This window comes from Grampus griseus, assembly GCF_964374135.1.
Source record: "Grampus griseus genome assembly, chromosome: 12".
NCBI lineage: Eukaryota > Metazoa > Chordata > Mammalia > Artiodactyla > Delphinidae > Grampus > Grampus griseus.
The window spans coordinates 63455431-63475227 of NC_139006.1; the positions used below are offsets into that span (position 1 = coordinate 63455431).

At 34.2% G+C, this 19797-nt stretch overlaps 1 protein-coding gene across 3 annotated transcripts in view; it reads right to left on the reverse strand.

Moving 5' to 3' along the window:
- SMAD2 (SMAD family member 2) overlaps positions 1-19797 on the reverse strand; it is a 96698-nt gene that overhangs the window by 28657 nt on the left and 48244 nt on the right. For all 3 annotated transcript variants that reach the window (XM_082668199.1, XM_082668198.1, XM_082668197.1), the window contains 4 exons: positions 9596-9685; positions 8353-8546; positions 7411-7545; positions 4962-5036 (listed from right to left, as the gene is read on the reverse strand). In XM_082668199.1, the coding sequence (XP_082524325.1) occupies positions 4962-5036; positions 7411-7545; positions 8353-8546; positions 9596-9685 (494 nt within the window). The remainder of the gene's footprint in view (positions 1-4961; positions 5037-7410; positions 7546-8352; positions 8547-9595; positions 9686-19797) is intronic.

The window sequence follows — 19797 nt, forward strand, 5'->3', positions numbered from 1 at the left end:
TACCATATGACCCAGCAATCCCACTACTGGGCATATACCCTGAGAAAACCATAATTCAAAAAGAGTCATGTACCAAAATGTTCATTGCAGCTCTATTTACAATAGCCAGGACATGGAAGCAACCTAAATGCCCATCGACAGACGAATGGATAAAGAAGATGTGGTACATATATACAATGGAATATTACTCAGCCATAAAAAGGAACGAAATTGGGTCATTTGTAGAGACGTGGATGGATCTAGAGACTGTCATATACAGTGAAGTCAGTCAGAAAGAGAAAAACAAATATCGTATATTAACGCATATATGTGGAACCTAGAAAAATGGTACAGATGAACCAGTTTGCAGGGCAGAAATTGAGATACAGATGTAGAGAAGAAACGTATGGACACCAAGGGGTGAAAGTGGCTGGGGGGCGGAAGGGGGTGATGAATTGGGAGATTGGGATTGACATATATACACTAATATGTATAAAATGGATAACTCGTAAGACACTGCTGTGTAAAAAAATAAACAAAATTAAATAAATAATGTATAGAGGCTCAGACAAGAAAAAAAGAATCAATCGAAAAAAATACAAAAGAATCAATGACCTAAATTTAAGCTACAAGGATCTAAAATGACCAAATTAAATGGGAAGTAAGTAGAAGAAAATAATGCAGAATAGAAATAAAATCAAGCAGTAAAAAGGCAAACACAAGAGAAAAGTTTAAGAAGCCAAAAACTGGTTCTTTAAAAATATTAACTGATAAAGCCCCTGCAAGACTTATCAAGAATAAAAGAGAAACGTCAAACTATCAACATTTTAAGTAAAAAATGGGTCATCAAGATTTACTTGATATTGCAGACAACAAGAGGATAACAGATTAGAAATAACTTTATAGCAATAAAATCTACCATTCAGATGAACAAAATATCTTATAAGACACAAGTTAGCACACCAACACAAAAAATTGAAAATCTAAATAACTCTCAATTTAAAAAACCCTTCGCTATAAATGATGGCTTCTCTGGTAGAAGCTATCAAGTGTTTAAGGAAGAATTAATTCCAATCCTATGCAGTCTTTCAGAAAATATTAGAAAACCTCATCCAATATATTTTGATCCCAGCATAATTATGATATTGAAACTACAGAAAAACATTACAAGAAAACTAAAGACCAAAATCTCTCATAAACATAGATGTGAAAATCCTTTTAAGAACATTAGCAAATCAAATCCATAAATATTTTAAAAGTATAATTTATCATAACCAAATAAGGTCAAAATTCATTTGTTATTAGAAAAATCATTTAGTGGAATTCACTCAAGAAGAGTAAAACTGTATTATCTTCTCAATAGATGCAGAAAAAGTATGGGCAAAATTCCACAGCCACTCATTACAAACACTCAGAACGCTAGGAACAGAATGGAAAATCCTCAATCTGATAAAGATAATCTATTAAAAATCTATAATTAACATCTAATTTATTGGGGGAATTATTAAATGTATTCCCCCTATGATCAAGAACAATGCAAAAATATCCATTCTTAGTATTTCTATTCAATGGTTTACTGTAGGTCTCAGCCAGAACAGAAAAAGAAGAAAGCATAAAGATTAGAAAGCAAGAAGTAAAACTGTCTTTATTTAAGAGATGGCAAGGTAGTATGTATAGAAAATCTTAGGAATCTACAGAATACTAGATACAAAAAGTGATTTTAGCAAAGTTCAGGAAAAAAGATCAACATACAAAAATCAAATTTTATTCTATATCCTAGGAAAAAACAATTAAAAATAAAATTGAAAAATAAACATTTACAATAGCATGAAAAGGTTACAGTGAAGAATGTATCGAATGACAGAAATGCTATGTATCTATGCTAAAAACTGTAAAACACTGCACAGATGGCATAGCCAATAAGACCACTACCTTTAAGTTCTCAAACCTGACCCTCCGTTCTTGACAAATAACCTTATTTTCCTATTTTATTTAGAAGATTGTAGTCATGAAGATTAAACTGCTTCTGCTTCTGGATCTCAGTCCCTCAATTTACTTCTAATTTTCATGCAATCAAGTTTCTTCCTTTTTCTTAATGGTTAATTCATCCTTTTATATTTTCTTTAAATATACTCACATAGTATTTACTGTAAGTTAGGAACATTTAACTTCTTTACAAAAATTAACTATTAACAACCCTATGGGTTTGGTACTATAATTATTCCTAATTTACAAATAAGGAAACTGTGTGCCTCGGTCATCTAGCTAGTATATAGCAGAGGGACAATTCAAACTCAGGTAGTCTAGTTCAGAGTCCAACCATACTATCCTGCCGCTATGCATTTGGTTAGAGAAGCTGTCTCCTAAGTGGGGTATGTGAACCTTGTCTAGGGGTATACAAAATGACTGGCTTGCAAGAAAAAAAAATTAGAACTAAATCAAACTTATATTTATTGTGATGTTCAGCCTGATCCTTAATGTCCACAAACTTTAAAGAATGAAGGCTTGACCGGAGAAATTTTTAAAAAAAGAAAAAGCAAAGCGAAAAATAACAGGTACTTGTTCATACAGTTCTGTATTCTGCATTATTTGTCCTACAGTTACTTTTTTGTTTGTTTATATTTATTTATTTATTTTGGTGGGGGAGGGTCACACAGCTAGATCTTAGTTCCCCGACCAGGGATTGAACCCATGCCTCCTGCAGTAGAAGCGGAGTCCTAACTACTGGACTGCCAGAGAATTCTCCTCTGGTTACCCTTTTAAAAAATATTAACTCCTTCTATTCCAGCAGAGCTTGAAAGATCAATTTAATTATGTCCTTCCCTCAGGGAAGGTATGGACCAGAGTTTAAAAACAGGTTAATTTTGTTCTAAATTGGGACCCTGCATCAGTCAGAAAATTCTTCCCATGGCACTGAGAGAACAATAGATAGCAGGTAGAAGACTGGTATTTAAACCAACTTTTAGCATCTCATGAATCAAATATTCACAGTTACTGTCATTACACTAAATAATTTTAAATGTGTCATTTTGAAAAGACAGTAACATTTCCCCCCACTGAAACAGAATTAGAAATATTAGGTTACGTTCAAAGCTAGCCCCAAAACATTGAATTCATTTTAGTTGATTCAGCTTATTATCCACTTTTAGATTTTGACCATTATCATAACCAATGATTATATTCATCTTATTGTTCTTCCCATGTTTCAGCTATATTATAGAATAGGCATTTGTGCACTAACTGGAATCCTTATGGCCTTTTGTGCCTGGCTTCTTTCACCTAATATAATGCTTTCAAGGTTCATCAATGTTGTAGCATGCATCAGTACTTCATTCCTTTATATGGCTGAATAATATTCTAACGTATGGATATAAATCATTTAATTTATCCATTAATCATTTGATAGACAGTTTGGGTTGTTTCCAATTTTGGGCTACTATGAATAATGCTTACATGAACATTTGTTTACAAGTTTAATGTGGACATGTGTTCAATTTTCTTGGGTGAAATTGCTGGGTCTATTGTTATACTATATTTAACTTTGAGGAATAGCAAATCTTTCCAAGGTAACTGAACCATTTTACATTCCCATTAGCAACATATGAAGACTCCAACTTCTCCAATCTTCATTGAGACTTCCCCCTTTTTTGATTATAGCCATTCTAGAGGGTGTGAAGTGATATGTCATTATGGTTTTGATTTGCATTTCCTTGATGATTAATGATGTCATTAGGGCATATTTTTATTGGCATTCACTTCTAAGTGTCACAGTAGCAACTGTCCATCAACATGACTGATTTAGGAATACAGTTCTTTGACACACATGCATTTCTTAGGAAGATATATTCGGAAATCTAAATGTCATTTGCCGTAAGATATTTGCATTAAGATGTATAATATAGGGAACTCCCTGGAGGTCCAGTGGTTAGGACTCTGCGCTTTCACTGCTGAGGCCAGGGAACTAAGATCCCACAAGCTGCACGGCCAAAAAAAAATTTTTTTTTAAAAACATACGTTATTTCCAATGATCATCATCTACTTTTCTTGGTTATCTACTATTTTGAAAAGCTATAAGTATGATTAGCTATAGCAGAAACTTCCTCACTTGGGAGTCTAAATAATGGAAGAATTTAAACAACAGAATTATTGTAAAAGCCAACCACCCCAGCCCCCACCATGTAAAAAATAACTTAGATTATCATAACTGCAGAATGCTTTAGTATAAACTGTGTAGAAAAGCGGATGCTATAATTTGGGAGGTTGTGATATTAAGGTGTCCAATCCTTAAGATATAACCAGGGTGAAATAGATCAAAACATACAATTACAATGACATCACAGCTATTTCACTGGTGACCTGTTAGTTCTGATGGGTTATATACATTTTATTACATAACAACTGTTTTAAAGCTTTGATGTGTGTAATATCTATTACACGTCAATTTTTTCTTCACTGTGTTTTAAGCTGATAGCTAAATATTAGAAATTAATTGCATTAGGTCAGGTACAATATACAAGGCATTTTGTGTAAACAATCTACTATAATTCAGAACTCACTAGTAAGTTAAAAGAGCACTGAAAAGCTGATCCCCATCTCTTACTTCCAAGTTCCTCTGAAAGCCTGTTATTGGGATAATTAATTAGAATCTTTCATCACAAAGACATTTATTCATAGAGTACCTAAAACTTTAAACAGAAGCACAGAATATCAATATTTTAAAAAGAAAAGTGAGTGTTCTCCCATTTTTATTTGTTTACTCTAATAAGAGAAAATTCTAACAATTATTCTGCAGAGTAGCATACGTTAATCTTTCACTGACTCCTCTCTCTGATGATTCAAATATGATTATTAAATCAAGATGATTCTTTTTTTTGATATGTCCCAACTTCTCTAAATGTAAGGGTTATGAATAACTCTAGTGAGTTTCCAACAAGGCAAAAATGTGTATCTAATTACTGAGGAATTTTCAAAAATATTTTTACCTGTATCCATACTTTGGTTCAACTGTTGATCACTTGTTTCTCCATCTTCACTGATATATCCAGGAGGTGGCGTTTCTAAAAAAGTTTAGAACAAATCACGTACAGGTTCAATTTAATCTCATGGCCTTTTCTCCCAGCTACCAAAGATAACCAACAAATCACTCCAAATAACATAGGAATGTTACATAACATCTCTATAAAAAGCAATATTGGATACTGAGGGCTTAAGATTCAGGTTCTGATCCAAACCTTATAGGTGAATCCTTAAAACTTACTTGTAATATAATTGAGCTCTCTGTGCATATTTTCTTAGCTATTATTTACATATCTGGCTCATTGTCATATGTGTATTTTCTGGGGCAAGAGCCAAAAACAACTTCAAAGATGCCTCAGTTCTGATCGGTATGTTTCAAAGAATCTAGTACCCATAATTATGATTATTTTTTAACCTAATGGCCATCATGGATGGGTACTTAAGAGATGATTAAAGGACACACAACACAGGCAAACAAGATTTTGGATTACAAAATAATACAGGCTTACATCTTACATTAGGTTCTATAGGGCAAAATATGGTAATATAGTTCAGGAATGGTCTAGCTTGAATTCTACCTAAAAAGTATATTGCTCCATGATTGCTAACCAGTAAATCTTGAATGCTTGAGGCAGAAAATTAAATTCAAATACAGACTGCTACACAAAACTGAGGCAAACTACTTCCTGAAAATACTTAAGATTCTAATGTGCCATTTCCAATATGGTTTATGAACAAAATGTTTATATTCAGGAAGCATCTGAATATCTGAATAAACTTCATGTAAAATAAAAACATTTATACAATTTTACCAATTATAATTTCAAGGAGGAAAAAATAAGTTTAAATGATGTGGGTTAAAGGCTTCCTTCATAAACTTTTTATAATCTCTCTTCAATAAGCTAACTATAAATTTTAACTTAAGTATCAAACTTTTCTTTTTAAGTGTCAGTACCCCAAAATTTTTAATGTGAGAATAAAATAAATTCTTTCATACACTCGAACAACAAAGAATACAAAAATAAGAATAAATACCATTACGTGCTATTTTAAAAGTTAAAGCAAATTAAAAAAAAGAGCTGAGCTTTGCCAGTTTAACCACTCATGTCTCAAAGGTCTAAAGAGGAAGAAATACTGAACTGATAAATATGTTATCTTTTTTCATTTTTCTCCATTATTAGTTATCTATAAAATAATAAACAACAAAGGTACTAGTGTTTTCGAGGAAATGTTAAAATTTCTTTCGCGATGGAATAAAAAGCGAATCCCAAGGTTTTGCTGTCAGTTGGAGCTGGGTAAAGCCCCACTGTCCAGAAAAGCAGATAGGTGTAATCCACTTGTGATTTTCTACTTTGTAAAATGCCCAAATCTAAACAAGTAAAGACGACAGGGAAAATAAGCCCAAACATCTCCACAAGTGAAAGCCACTAAACATTCTAACACCCTCCATATAATTATTGGGTAGGTGTCTTACAAGAGTGTATGCTTACACCTCAGTTTCCTAAGTATTGTTGAATTATACTAATTCCCAGTGATCAGAGACTTAAGTACTCCCTCACCCAAAACACTACCCACAACCCACACGTAACCACTTCCAGTCAAATTCTTCTCCCTACTAAATGCCCTTTGTTCATCCTCCTTCCCCTCACCCTGGCCTCCACTCTCCACAACATCTTTGCCCTGTCCTAACTTTTCAAAATGTTGGTTTCCCAGCTACCCAAAAAACAGCTTTAAATCCTCTTTTGGAATAGAACAGTAGTAAAAGAAAAAAGCATTAAAATAATCAGAAAACACTTTCTAACCTTAAAATTAGCTATTTTTAAAAATCCTTCCTTTTCCTTATGTTTTCAAAATTATCTCCAATGAACAAGCATTATTTCCATGATGAGACAAAGCAATTTTTTAAATGTAGTTGAAACTCCAAGTTCCTTACATATTTTCAGTTGTATAAAATAAACATAAGAGCGGAATAGATAAATATTACACAAGGAGAAAAAAGACACTAAAAAAATCCTATGTATAGCTAAATGCTCAATCTTTTACCTTTAGTTTGTGCTAGGAAAAAAAAAACAAAAAAAAAGGAAACAGACAAAAAAGGAAGAAATTATTAGCTGTTGTCCTAACAAACAGTGAAAACTAAAAGAGTAGTTTCCATATCATGGGATATTACTGGACATATAATATAATAGAGCAGAATTTGAGAACCATGCAGTTCATTTATTTATCAGCATTACTGAGTCCCAGATGAAAAACAACTAAAACAGAGGTTTTCTGATTTTCAGCACAACATACGTGTTGCTATGTCTGTAGAACTAAAAATTGTAAAAAGCCAAACCATAATTTATTAATACTTGAACATTTATGAACAAAATTTGTATCTATCCCAAATTTTAGGAGATTCTGAGGCAAAAATACCTGGGATATAATTACTCTGTGGCTCAATTCCCGCTGGGAAATTAGTGTTTTCTGGAATGGAGTGGGTATAATCATCCAGAGGTGGTAGTTCTGTTAAGATCTCAGTATGCCGTGGCACTAACACCGGAGGCAAAACTAAAAGAGTAAAAGAAATCCAAGTCAATGGCAGAGCAAAGGGGAGGGTGACACCTGTATTAAAAGTTTTCATTAATTTTTGAAGTTTAGGATCCACCTACTTGGCATTATTTGGCTATTGAGAAATTGACAAACCTGATTATGATTTTAACTTGTCATAGTCCACAATCTAAATCTCCAAGTTCCAATTTATCTTGTACTTTTGGGGACAAAGTGATCCTGGTAATATTATATTACCACAGAAGTTCATAAATCCTCATCGGAAAGGTTGCAGAAACATTTGTAAAATCAGATTTGGGGTATTTTTTGAAAATATAGCTGTATTCTTTTAGTTTCAAGTATACAGTATAAGTATACAGTTCAAGTATACAGCTAAGTAAATTGAAAGTCCTGCTATGAGTTTTACCGAACTGCTTAGATGCAAATGATGTCATTAAAGTACATCAAAAAAACAAAGAGCAAAATTACTGAAAACAGGTAGTACAGCAGACAAGTAATAAGACATATCATTCAGTTCTAAGCAGACTGTGTATCTGTGGGATTAGAATTTCCTAGACATGTACTTTGATGTGAAATGCTTGCTATTCCAAGAAACTAAGATATCTTTCCCTCTAAGATATATTTTCCCATAACATGTGTTAAAAAACTTAAAAGTATTTTTAATTACTGCCAAAAAATATACTGAATTTAAGGTAATTTATTAGTTTTATACCAAAATTTCCCTGGGTCAATTAGGTATAAGAGTACCTAATACACTTAAGTTCAAGCATTTAATTAAAACAAGGGGAAAAAATCTACTTTTCCTACCTGGTGTCTCAACTCTCTGGTAGTGGTAAGGGTTTACACATACTTCATCCTTTTTAAGATTAAAAGCATATTCGCAGTTTTCAATTGCCTTGAGTTCATGATGACTGTGAAGATCAGGCCAGCGCCATAATCGGCAATATATTACATGCGGCAGTCCTTTCCGATGAGATACCTGAAGACGACCATCAAGAGACCTATTGGGAAGCAAGGGAAAAGACAGGTGGGAACTTCAAAAAAAAAAATGTTCTCAATTGAGATAAATTAGTACAATAAGAGCATAAAGAAAGGAATGACAGACGTTTAGTTAGTTTTAGTGAGTACAAGGAAGAAAAATGTGTTATCTAATGGATCTCATATAAAAGTAAGCAGCAACACTAGGGTATGTTTCTTATAAATATGCTACATAAATGACTCAAATGTCAATGAACGGGTAACCGCTTGGGGAAAAAGTGATTTTTTAAAAAAAGTATCATATAGCTATACTTGAAAAACTTTTGTCAACAACTTCCATCTTTAGTGAATCAAACTCTTATTTAGGGAGGCTTTTAAGGGCATTATTTCTGTAGGTGACAGAATTGTCAAAAAAAGGAACTAGTGTGAAGAATGATAAATACCAACAATGATGTAAAAGTAACTTACTAAAACTAATGTAACTCATTACCCAGTTGTGATTGCTTTGAGTACTGAGGTATATTTCTACACAGCTCACACATAAATGCAGATGGTGATGAATATGATGAGATGAAATGGACCAATACCAATATGCTCAAAAAAGAGAATAAGGTGATAAAAAAAAGATAACATAAAAACGAGTTAGCCTGGCATTAATTGTGATATAAGGGGTTCAGTAAATAAGTATGTGCTTATTAGTATACAGATGAGATTTAGATGATAGCAAGAAATTTAGCAAAAAACTGGTTATGTATCTACTTAAAAATTAGGCCAACGACAGATTATAATCTAACCTCACACTAAAATGAGAATATAGTTATCAAAGTTTCTATTCTTTAGGGGATGCAATAATTTAAAAAAGATTCAAAACTAGAATTTCATTGATAAAACATCAGCTGAAACATTTAATATATTTTTAATACTGGCAAGCAGTTATTTTAAATGCCATGCCTTATTTTACATTAAGGAAACATCCAAGGCAAAATTATACTAAGCAACCCACTATAGGTCTTTACAAAACACCCTCCCTCCCACAAGATCTCTAGGATTCGATAGAGGGCAGAATATTCACCTGGTTTGTTCAGAGAAGCTGTAAAGGCCTGTTGTATCCCACTGATCTATCGTATTTGGTGTACTCAGTCCCCATATTTCAGAGCAAGTGCTGTGCATAAATTGAAAAACAAAAAATTGATGTGAACATGGAAGCATGGTTATTCAAATTACCATGATGTAAAACATGGAAAATGTACAGAATACTTCCTTCACCCAGAAAATATACATTGCTTCACTTTTTCACAGGCATGTAGTGCTGGTTTCTATATTTTCTATATGAAGGAAGCCAATAAAATGGAACATGTGACTCCAGATAAGTTATGATTATGTTTTTAAAATGTGAACACCAATGCTCTCTAGCTTAATGAAATCAATACCTATGCCTTTTCCAATTTCTTCTACTCACAACAAAGGATCCTATGCCATTAGCCTTACTAACAGTGCTTCATTTTATAACCCAGTTTTTAAACAAAACTTATCTAAAAATGGATGTCAACTAGTATTTTTAATATAGGTAAAATTCCAATTGAAATAGACATATACCCACAGTTAAGATTTCCAGGTTATTTGTTTGAGATACATATATATTCAGTTTTACTGAAAATTATTATTGCTCTCTTATTACTGTAAAGGACACGGAAATGGATTTTGAAGTCATTCTAGTGCAGCATACTACCTTAAAAGTTTTAAGAAATTGCTATGAGGACTAAAGATACGTGAGAGGACAAAATTCATAAAAGATAGTATGAATATGACAAAGTTGCTCTATCTAGTTTTTCTCATTAATACACCTGAAAGGCATACACCAGAAAGATCTCAAAATTTTTCTTCCACATTTCTTTCCAGAACAAGGGCAGCCCAGAGATAAGTCTGCCTATTTTCCCTGCTACCACTTCATCTGTGGGAGAAGAGAAGAAAAGGAGAAAAGAACAGGTGCTTAAAAACAGTCTGGAATGGAACTAATGACAGCCAAAGGGGTCTCAGTTATAACTAAGTCATACTTTTAAAATTAGAGTCAAAAGATAATTTCTGAAACTCTATTCCATTTCTTACATATTACAAAATCATCAAAATTTAAAGGAAGAGAAAGAAATATTTCAAAACAACTTTTGAAAATCAAATTAAACAACTGGTTAAATTCCAGATGTATCCTTTCTAATGAGCTAACTCAATCAGCATTTCAAAGGGCACTGGTGAAAAGTGCTGTCTTCCTGTGGCTGGACAACACATCAAGTGGGCTGCGGGGTTTCAGGGCTTCAGGGCTTCAGGGCTACAGGGCCTTCTGCACAGTCACTGGGCTGCAGAAACATTTCACGCCGTGCTTTGGAGGCTACAGTAAGTATAATACTGGGTGGTTTTTAAAAATACATTTTCAGACACTTTCCAGCAGCTTTCTGAGACATTTTACAGATTCTCTTGGTTTTTAGGCTTCTAACTTCCACTTCTCAGATGACAAAAGTCAGAAAAAACCAAACTGGAGGATAATTCAGACCTTTCCTTTTTTCCCAAAGGTGTACTGACTAAACAACCATCACATAAATGGTCCTTTAATTCGGATATTTATCAAATATCTACTGGAAACATACAGCACCATGTAGTTTAAAACAATAAAATCAACTAAATTCTAGAGTCTCATGAATCCAAATTTAAACCTCAGAAGGAACAGTATGCATCTTACTCTTCTCTCTTTGAAAATAATTTGAGGAAAATGATTGATAAAAGAGTAGATAATGAGGCTATTCTGCTCTTATGAGACTAAAATGAACATTTCACTCAAGTTAACTCTGGAACTGACATGAGAACCAAAATGTAATAGGTCATGAAGAGCTTAAGTTGTGCTTTATTCAAGCCTTGAAATGTATCAGAGAACAATAAGCAGTAGTTGTTAAAAACAGGCAGTCGATTTAGAGGCAGAAAGACCTAAATCCCAACTCTTAACTCGGCCACTTTCCCACTGCCATCACAAGGTATATTTAAGCCTCAGTTCTACTGATCATTATAATCTCTCTCACACAAATTGGAAAGTTTATTTAAAAATAATAAATTTGCTTCTATCAAGTAAAATATTTCCTTGTTTATATATGAAAATTTTTCAAAGAATCAATTTATAACAAAATATACAAAGCACCTAGAATAAATGTAATTATAAATGTGTCAAAACTACACCAAGAAATATTTTAATTATTACTAAAGAACACAAAAATCAACTGAGCAAAGAGAAAAACATACATCTTCCTAGACAGGAAGATAACATCATAGCGATATCAGTTCTGTCAAATTTATATATCTGATGCACTCAATAAAAATTTTAAAAAATTGTTTAAGACCCTGATAAAATTACCTGAGATATAATGTATCAAAATAAACAAGAATGACCAGGAAAACTCTGACAAAGAAGAAACTGGCCATTACCAGATCCTGAAACACATTATAAATCCTCAGTAATGGAAATAGTATGCAATTAACAAAAGAATACACAAACAAAACAGAACAGAGATTCTGCCAGTAGAGTAGCCTCAATCAGGGAAATCTTCCTTTGGATAAAAATGAGAGCCTCTGAACAAAATATAATAAAATTAACTATTTGAAAATATAATAAAATCAACTATTTGATAACAGTGGAGAGAGACCAAAAACAGATACAAATTGAAGGGAAGTCAGCCTTTGTAAGGGGGGAACTGCACTGGATGCGAGCTGCATTTGTGTGGCTCTATATCCAAAGGCACCCCCCAGTGTAAGCTACCCAGGGCAACTAGACCTTAAGCAGAAAACAGCAGTTTTAAGGACCTGCAGAATCAGAGGGTGGATTTGGGGCTGCTGGAAAGGCTGGAAAGAGAAGAGGGAAATCCCATAATGACGGAAGCCACGAAGGGAAAAAAAAATCTGAATAGGGGTATGAACTCTGCCCAGACCCTTAAACTATGCATGTGGGAGAGACTGCAGAGGCCTGCTGAAAACCAGTGCTTAAAAGTCTGAAAGAACTAAGCTGAGATTTCAGCTGTTTCTTTTCTCAGAGGCAGTTTGGACTCTGAGGTCACCCAAAACTATCTGTTAGAACAAAAATCAACATTCTTCAGAGAAAGATAAGAGAATTTAGTCTCTAAAATATTTTGTCCCAAATATCCAGTATAAAAATCACAAAATACTAAACATGAGAAGAAATAAGAAAATGTTACCCCCAGTAAAAACAGACCCCCAAGATGAATTAACAGACAAGAATTTTAAAGTAACTATTATGAATATGTTCGTGGACTTAATGAACAGATGGGAATCTCAGCTGAGTAATGGAAAATATAGAAACAAATTAAATGAAAACTCTAGAACTGAAAATTACAAAATCAGAAATTAAAAATTAACCTGATGGTTGGAGAAGACAGAAGAGTTGGTGAATTTGAAGATGGATCAATAGAAGTTATCTAATCAGAACTGAAATAAAAGACTGAATAACAAAATAAACAGTCTCAGTAACATGTGCAGTCCCAGAAAGAGGGGAAGCAAGAACAAGAAAAAAATTTTTAATTAATAATGGCTGAAAAATCTTCAACTTCAGTGAAAAACTAAACTTAAACTTCCAAGAAACTCAGTGAATACCAAGCAGTTTAAATACAAAACAAACAACCAAAAACATATTGGGAATATCACTGTCAAACTCCTAAAAACAAAAGATGAAAAGAAAATCTTTAAGCTGGTGAGAAGCATAAAAACTTGGCACAAAGGACTCCATCCAAACCCCTGCAGTTAGAGACTTGACCAAACTCTAACATGGCTTCTAGCAACCTAAGGCCTCGTCCCTGGTGTGACCCAGACCCTACTGAGCTCCTGCGTGGAAAAGCTCAAGGCTGCCAAAAGAATTAACCATTTGTTCCAGCCAATACTGGTCCATAGGCCCCTGACCTCCTTTTCCCAGTGCATCTATTTAAAAAGCTTACAACTGTAAATCCTTCCTGTCTCTTTGAAATGTACACATGACTCCTACAACTCAGAAGTGGAGGACCTGAAAACCATTCCTTTGAAATGTAACCAATCACCAGGAAAAATGGGGTCTCCATGTTCCAGTCTGCCCTCTGAGGGAAGGCAGAAGTCTAACTTCCGATAAATGCCATTTAGCAGACACAGATGGCCTAAATCACATGGACACTGACCAAACCTCGTACCCACTTTTTGGGTAATTTTTCACTTCCCTGACTCTGTTCCAGACCCCACTCATTAACCCCTTGCTACTCCCTCATTCTCCCAGTCACCTCTGTGCAAATCGGAAATTGGGCTCAGATCTTACCCCTGCTGGAATGGTTACTGAATAAAATCTGTTTTTACCACTTTTAACCAACAACGTGCAGTTTTGTTTAATTTTGACAGCAGCCAAACCAGAGCAATCTATACATGTAAAGGCATAAAGACGTGAATAGCAATTTCTCATCAGAAACAGTGGAAGCCAGGAGATAATGGAACAGCAGCTTTAAAGAGCTGCAAGGAAAAAACAAAACCCTCAACCTAAAATCTATAATCAACAAAAGTATCCTTCATAAAAGAAGTCAAAACAAAAATGTGTTCAGATAAACAAAAACTGAGAGACTTCTAGCGGACTCTGCACAAAGAAATGCCTAAAGGAAAATTCTTCAGGATAAAGAGAAATGACAACAGATGGAAACTCTAAATCAGGGGGAAATTTTTTAAAAAACTAGCAAGTATAGGTATGTAAGTAAATATGAAAGACAATATTCTGTTCGTCTCTTAATTTCTACAAAAAGGATATGACCAACTACAGAAAAAAACTGTAACTCTAAAAGCATGTAGTGTAATTTATGACAATGGCAGCAGAAGCAACAGGAGGTGTTTAAAAACCACTACATTATTGCAAAGCTAAAGATGCATATTGTCGCTGTGAAAGCAACTCCCCCTCACACACACAAAGGGCAAAAGAGAGTAACTAAAGAGCATATAGCAAACTAAAATGAAATACTAAAAAATAAGCCCAAAGGAAAGAAAGGAGAAAAGAACAAAAAACAGATAACCGAAAACAGAGTAAAGAGTAAAACAAAGAGTAAGTCCAACCCATCAACGATAATGTTATACATAAATACACCACATACTCCAATAAGCCGGAGACTTGTCAGAATGAATACAGGATGCAAAATGTCTACAAAAAAAGATGTACTTTAAACATAATATATGGATGGGCTGAAAATACAAAAGTGGAAATACAAAGTTCATACAAGCAATAAGTTTAATAAAGAATAGTACCAGAAATAAGACTTCAAGTCTAAGAATATTACCAAAGTAAAAAGAGACATTAAGAGGGACAATTCATCAGAAGACATTAACAATCCTGTAAGCATTTAAAAATACAGTTTCAAAATACATGAAGCAAAAACCGACAGATCTAAAGGAAGAAATGAACAAATCAGCCAACAGAGTAATCTCAGTAACTCTTTGGACAGTCACACTACAAAGAAAAAAAAATCTATGTATCATAGAAGAGCTGCACAATACTATCAACCACCTTCTAACTGACATTTATAGAATCCTCTTCAAGTGCACATGGAATATTTAAAAGAGAGCAAAACAGTGCCTGACAATCAGCTGGTGGGTGGGTGGGTGGGTGCCTGGTTCTTTAGAAGAGGCTAGAAAACTGCCTAAATTTTTCTAGAAATGCTAATTTCTTCCCAGAAATGGTTTTCAAATTACATCACTCAAAAAACCAGACCAAACTTAGGACAATTTTCTCTTCCCTTCTAGTCTTTGTGTATGGGGACATGTAGTTCAAGACCTCCCAAGGGAACTCTATCAGTTTTCATCATTATGTATTTAAAAAAGAATGGCATGTAATGAGAAGTCATCCATGGATCCTATGGTATAGTCAGTGTTTTCTGAACAAAGTCAAAGGACAAGATAGGATCTAGCACAATATCAGTGACTCAAAAAATACTTGATAAATGAGTGAACTTTATGGGGAATTCCTTTATATAAAACAGATAAAAGTAGAAAGGCTCCATGCTTACTGTAGGCATTAAACAGAAGCACAGAATAAGAGTGAGACAAGAGTACTACTACCTCTGCCTTCCCTTTAGGCCTGAGGCACCTCTATTTAACACCGGGATCCAAGAGAAACTGATCAATAAGTATCTGGAGTCAACGGGCAATGATCTAAGATCAATGAACTATTTCAGACAAATGGTTTGCATTATTAGGTATCAACTGAACGTTAATGAATGAATAATCTACAGAGATCTAAACTGAGTTTACTTCTGAGTTACATATTGTGACGTTCTTGGTTAAAAAAAATACGAGAGACCACATGCTGAGGACAGTTAATTTTAAAACTCTGAAATCCTATAGATTATGTTCTTTGGCCATAAGTGAATTAAATTAAAAATCAATGATTGAAAGATACTTAGAAAAGTCCCAAATATTTGGAAATTAACAACATACATCTAAGTAACCCATGGGTTAAAGAAGAAATGACAAAATAAAGTAGAAAATACTTTATATGATAAGGACTCCATAATATAAAAAATTGGGGAAAGGGGGGCTAAAGGCTATTGCTTAAATGTTTATATGTTTATATTAGAAAGAAGAAATATTTTAAATTAATGACTTAATTTTAGTGAACAATGATATAGTTCTAATTAACACTGTACTGGAGGTCGTAGCCAGTGGCGAGAAAAAGAAAGAATATTAGAAAGAGAAGAAATAAAACTGCTTTTTTACAGCCAAACTCAAAGAAATATAAAGTAGAATGGTGGTTGTCAGGGGTATGGGGGAAATGGGGAGATGTAGGTCAAAAGATGAACTAAAAGTTCTGGGGATCTAACGTACAACATGGTGACTATAATTAACAATACAGGTATACCTCATTTTATTGTGCTTCACAGATATTGTGTATTTGGGTTTGTTTGTTTGTTTTTACAAATTGAAGATTTGCCCTGAGTCAAGCAAAATCTCCTGGTGCCATTTTTCCAACAGAATTTGCTCACTCCATGCCTCTATGTCACATTTTGGTAATTCTCACAATATTTCAAACTTTTTCATTATTATCATATTTTTTATAGTGATCTGTGATCTTTGATGTTACTATTGCAATTGTTTGGGAGAACCATGAATCACACCCATCTAAGATGCTGTATGTGTTCTGACTGCTCCACCTACCAGCCATCTCTGCCCCCACCACCTCCCCATCCCGAGACAAAACAATACTGAAATTAGGCTAATTAATAACCCAATAATGGCCTCTATGTGTTCTAGTGAAAGGAAGATTCGCACATTTCTCACTTTAAATCAAAAGTTAGAAATGATGAAGCATAACGAAGAATGTTATGTTGAAATCCCAGACAGGCCAAAACCTAAGCCACTTGCACCAAACAGTAAGCCAAATTGTGGATGCAAAAGAAAAGTTCTTGAAGGAAACTAAAAGTGCTACTCCTGTGAACACAAAAATGATTTTAAAAAAAAAAAGGCAAAAACAGCCTTACTGCTGATACGAATCACCAGCCACAACACTCCCTTAAGCCAAAGCCTAATCCAAAACAAGGCCCTTTCTTCAACTCTGTGAAGGCTAAAGGAGGTGAGAAAATAGCACAAGAAAAGTTTGAAGCTAGCAGAGGTTCGTTCATGAGGTTTAAGGAAAGAGATGAGTCATCTCTGTAACATCAACGTGCAAGGTGAAGGTGCTGCTGTAAAAGTGACACCAAGGTATCTAGAAGATCTAGCTAAGGTAACTAATGAATGTGGCTACACTAACCAACAGACTTTCAATGTAGACAAAACAGCCTTATATGGGAAAAAGATGCCATCTAGGACTTCATAGCTAGAGAGAAGTCAATGCCTAGCTCCAAAGCTTTAAAGGATAGGCTGACTCTCCTAATGACTCTCTCATTAGGGACTAATGCAGTTGGTGACTTTAAAGCCAATGCTCATTTACCATTCTAGGGTCCTAGGGTCCTTAAGAATTATGCTAAATCAACTCTGCCCATGATCTATAAATGGAACAACAAAGCCTGGATGACAAAGCCTGCATTACAACATAGTTTACTGAATAACTTAAGCCCACTGTTGAGACTTACTGCTCAGAAAAAAGATTCCTTTCAAATTTTTACTGCTCACTGACAAGGCACCTGGTCACCCAAGAGCAATGATGGAGAGGTACAACAATATTAATGTTGTTATCATGGCTGCTAACACAACATCCATTCTGCAGCCCATGGATCAAGGGGTAATTTTGACTTTCAAGTCTCATCATTTGCGAAATACATTTCGTAAGGCTGTAGCTGCCATAGATAGTGATTCCTCTGATGATCTGGGCAAAGTCCACTGAAAACCTTCTGGAAAGAATTCACCATTCTAGCTGCCATTAAGAACATTCACAGGAGTTTGGAAGAATTTGATTCCAACCCTCGTGGATGACTTTGAGGGTTCAAGACTCCAGTGGAGGAAGTAACTGCAGATGTGGTGGAAACAGCCAGAATTGAAGCCTGAAGACGGGACTGAATTGTTGCCATCTCATAAGACTTTCACGGATAAGGATTTGCTTCTGATGGATGAGCAGAAAAAGTGGTTTCCTGAGATGGAATCTACTCCTGGTGAAGATATGGTGAAGGTTGTTGAAATGACAACAAAGGATTTAGAATATGACATAAACTTAGTTGATAAAGCAGCAGCAGGGTTTGAGAGGACTGACTCCAATTTTGAAAGAAGTTCTACTGTGGGTAAAATGCTATTAAATAGCATTGCATGCTACAGAGAAATTGTTCGTGAAAAGAAGAGTCAATCGATGTGGCAAACTGCAGTGCTGTCCTATTTTAAGAAATTGCCACAGCTGCTCCAAGCTTCAGGACCACCACTCCGATCAGTCAGAAGCCAGGAACATCGAGGCAAGACTCTCCGTCAGCAAAAAGACTACTATTCAGTAAAGGCTAAGATGATGGCTAGCATTCTTTTTTTTTAGCAATAAAGTATTTTTAAATTAAGGTATGTACACTGTTTTTATTTTTTAAGATATAATGCTATTGCACACTTAACAGACTACAGCATAGCATAAACGTAACTTTTTGTATAGACGGGAAAGCTAAAAATTCCTAGTGATTCACTTTATTGAGATATTTGTCCTATTGTGAGGTCTGGAACAAGCCCACAATATCTCCAAGGTATGGCTGTACTGTACCATATATATGAAAGTTAAGAAAGTAGATCTTAGAAGTTACCACCACACACATACGAAAAGGTAATTATGTGAGGGGATGGACGTGTTAACTAACTTAATTGTGGTAATCATTCTGTAATATATATGTGTATCAAATCATCACACTGTATACCTTAAACTTATATTTTTCATATGTCAATAATCAATAAAGCAGGAATAAAAACACTTTTTCTGAACAATGACATAATTGTTTACACAGAAAGTCTCTGAAGCAACTTCTAGAACTAATTAGTGAATTTAGCAATGTTGTAGGATTTAATGGCAACTTATAAAAATCCATTATATTTCTATTACAGCAATAAACTATTTGAAAATTAAAAATTTAAATTCCATTTACAATGGTGTCAAAAACATAAAATACTTAGACAAAAGGTTTAATTAATGCAAGATGTGTAAGACCTGTTTACTAACAACTAAAAATCTTGCTGAAAGATATTAAATAAGCCTAAGTATATAAAGGAATACAATATATTAGATTAAATGACTCAAGATGTCCATTTTCCCTAATTCCCTAATAATATTTGCTCTATTTTTTCAAATCCATTACAATCATGATTTCAGCAAGGTATTTTTATAGCAACTGACAAGCTGATCTAATACATATATGGAAATGCAAAAGATCTTGAAAAGCAAAACATCTGGAAAAAGAAGAACACACAACACGGACGAATCTCATAAATATTTAGTTGACCAAGAGAAGCTGAACATGAAAGACTAGATACTGAATGATTCCATTTACATAAAGTTCTAGAAGGGGCAAAACAAACTGGAAGTGAAAAAAATTTCAACAGTGGTTGCCTCTCGGGGGAAAGAGGATGAAAGAACTTTCTGGGTGATTGAAATGTTCTGTATCTTGATACACTGTATATGCATTTGTCAGATCTAATCCTACTAAGCATTATGATTAGTGTACTTTACCATTTGAAAATTTTACCTAAAAATACAAACAAGGAAAAAGAAGAACTTCAGACAATGAAATAATAATCAAAATGGAAAGTAGCAACAAAAAAAATTCATATGTTTAT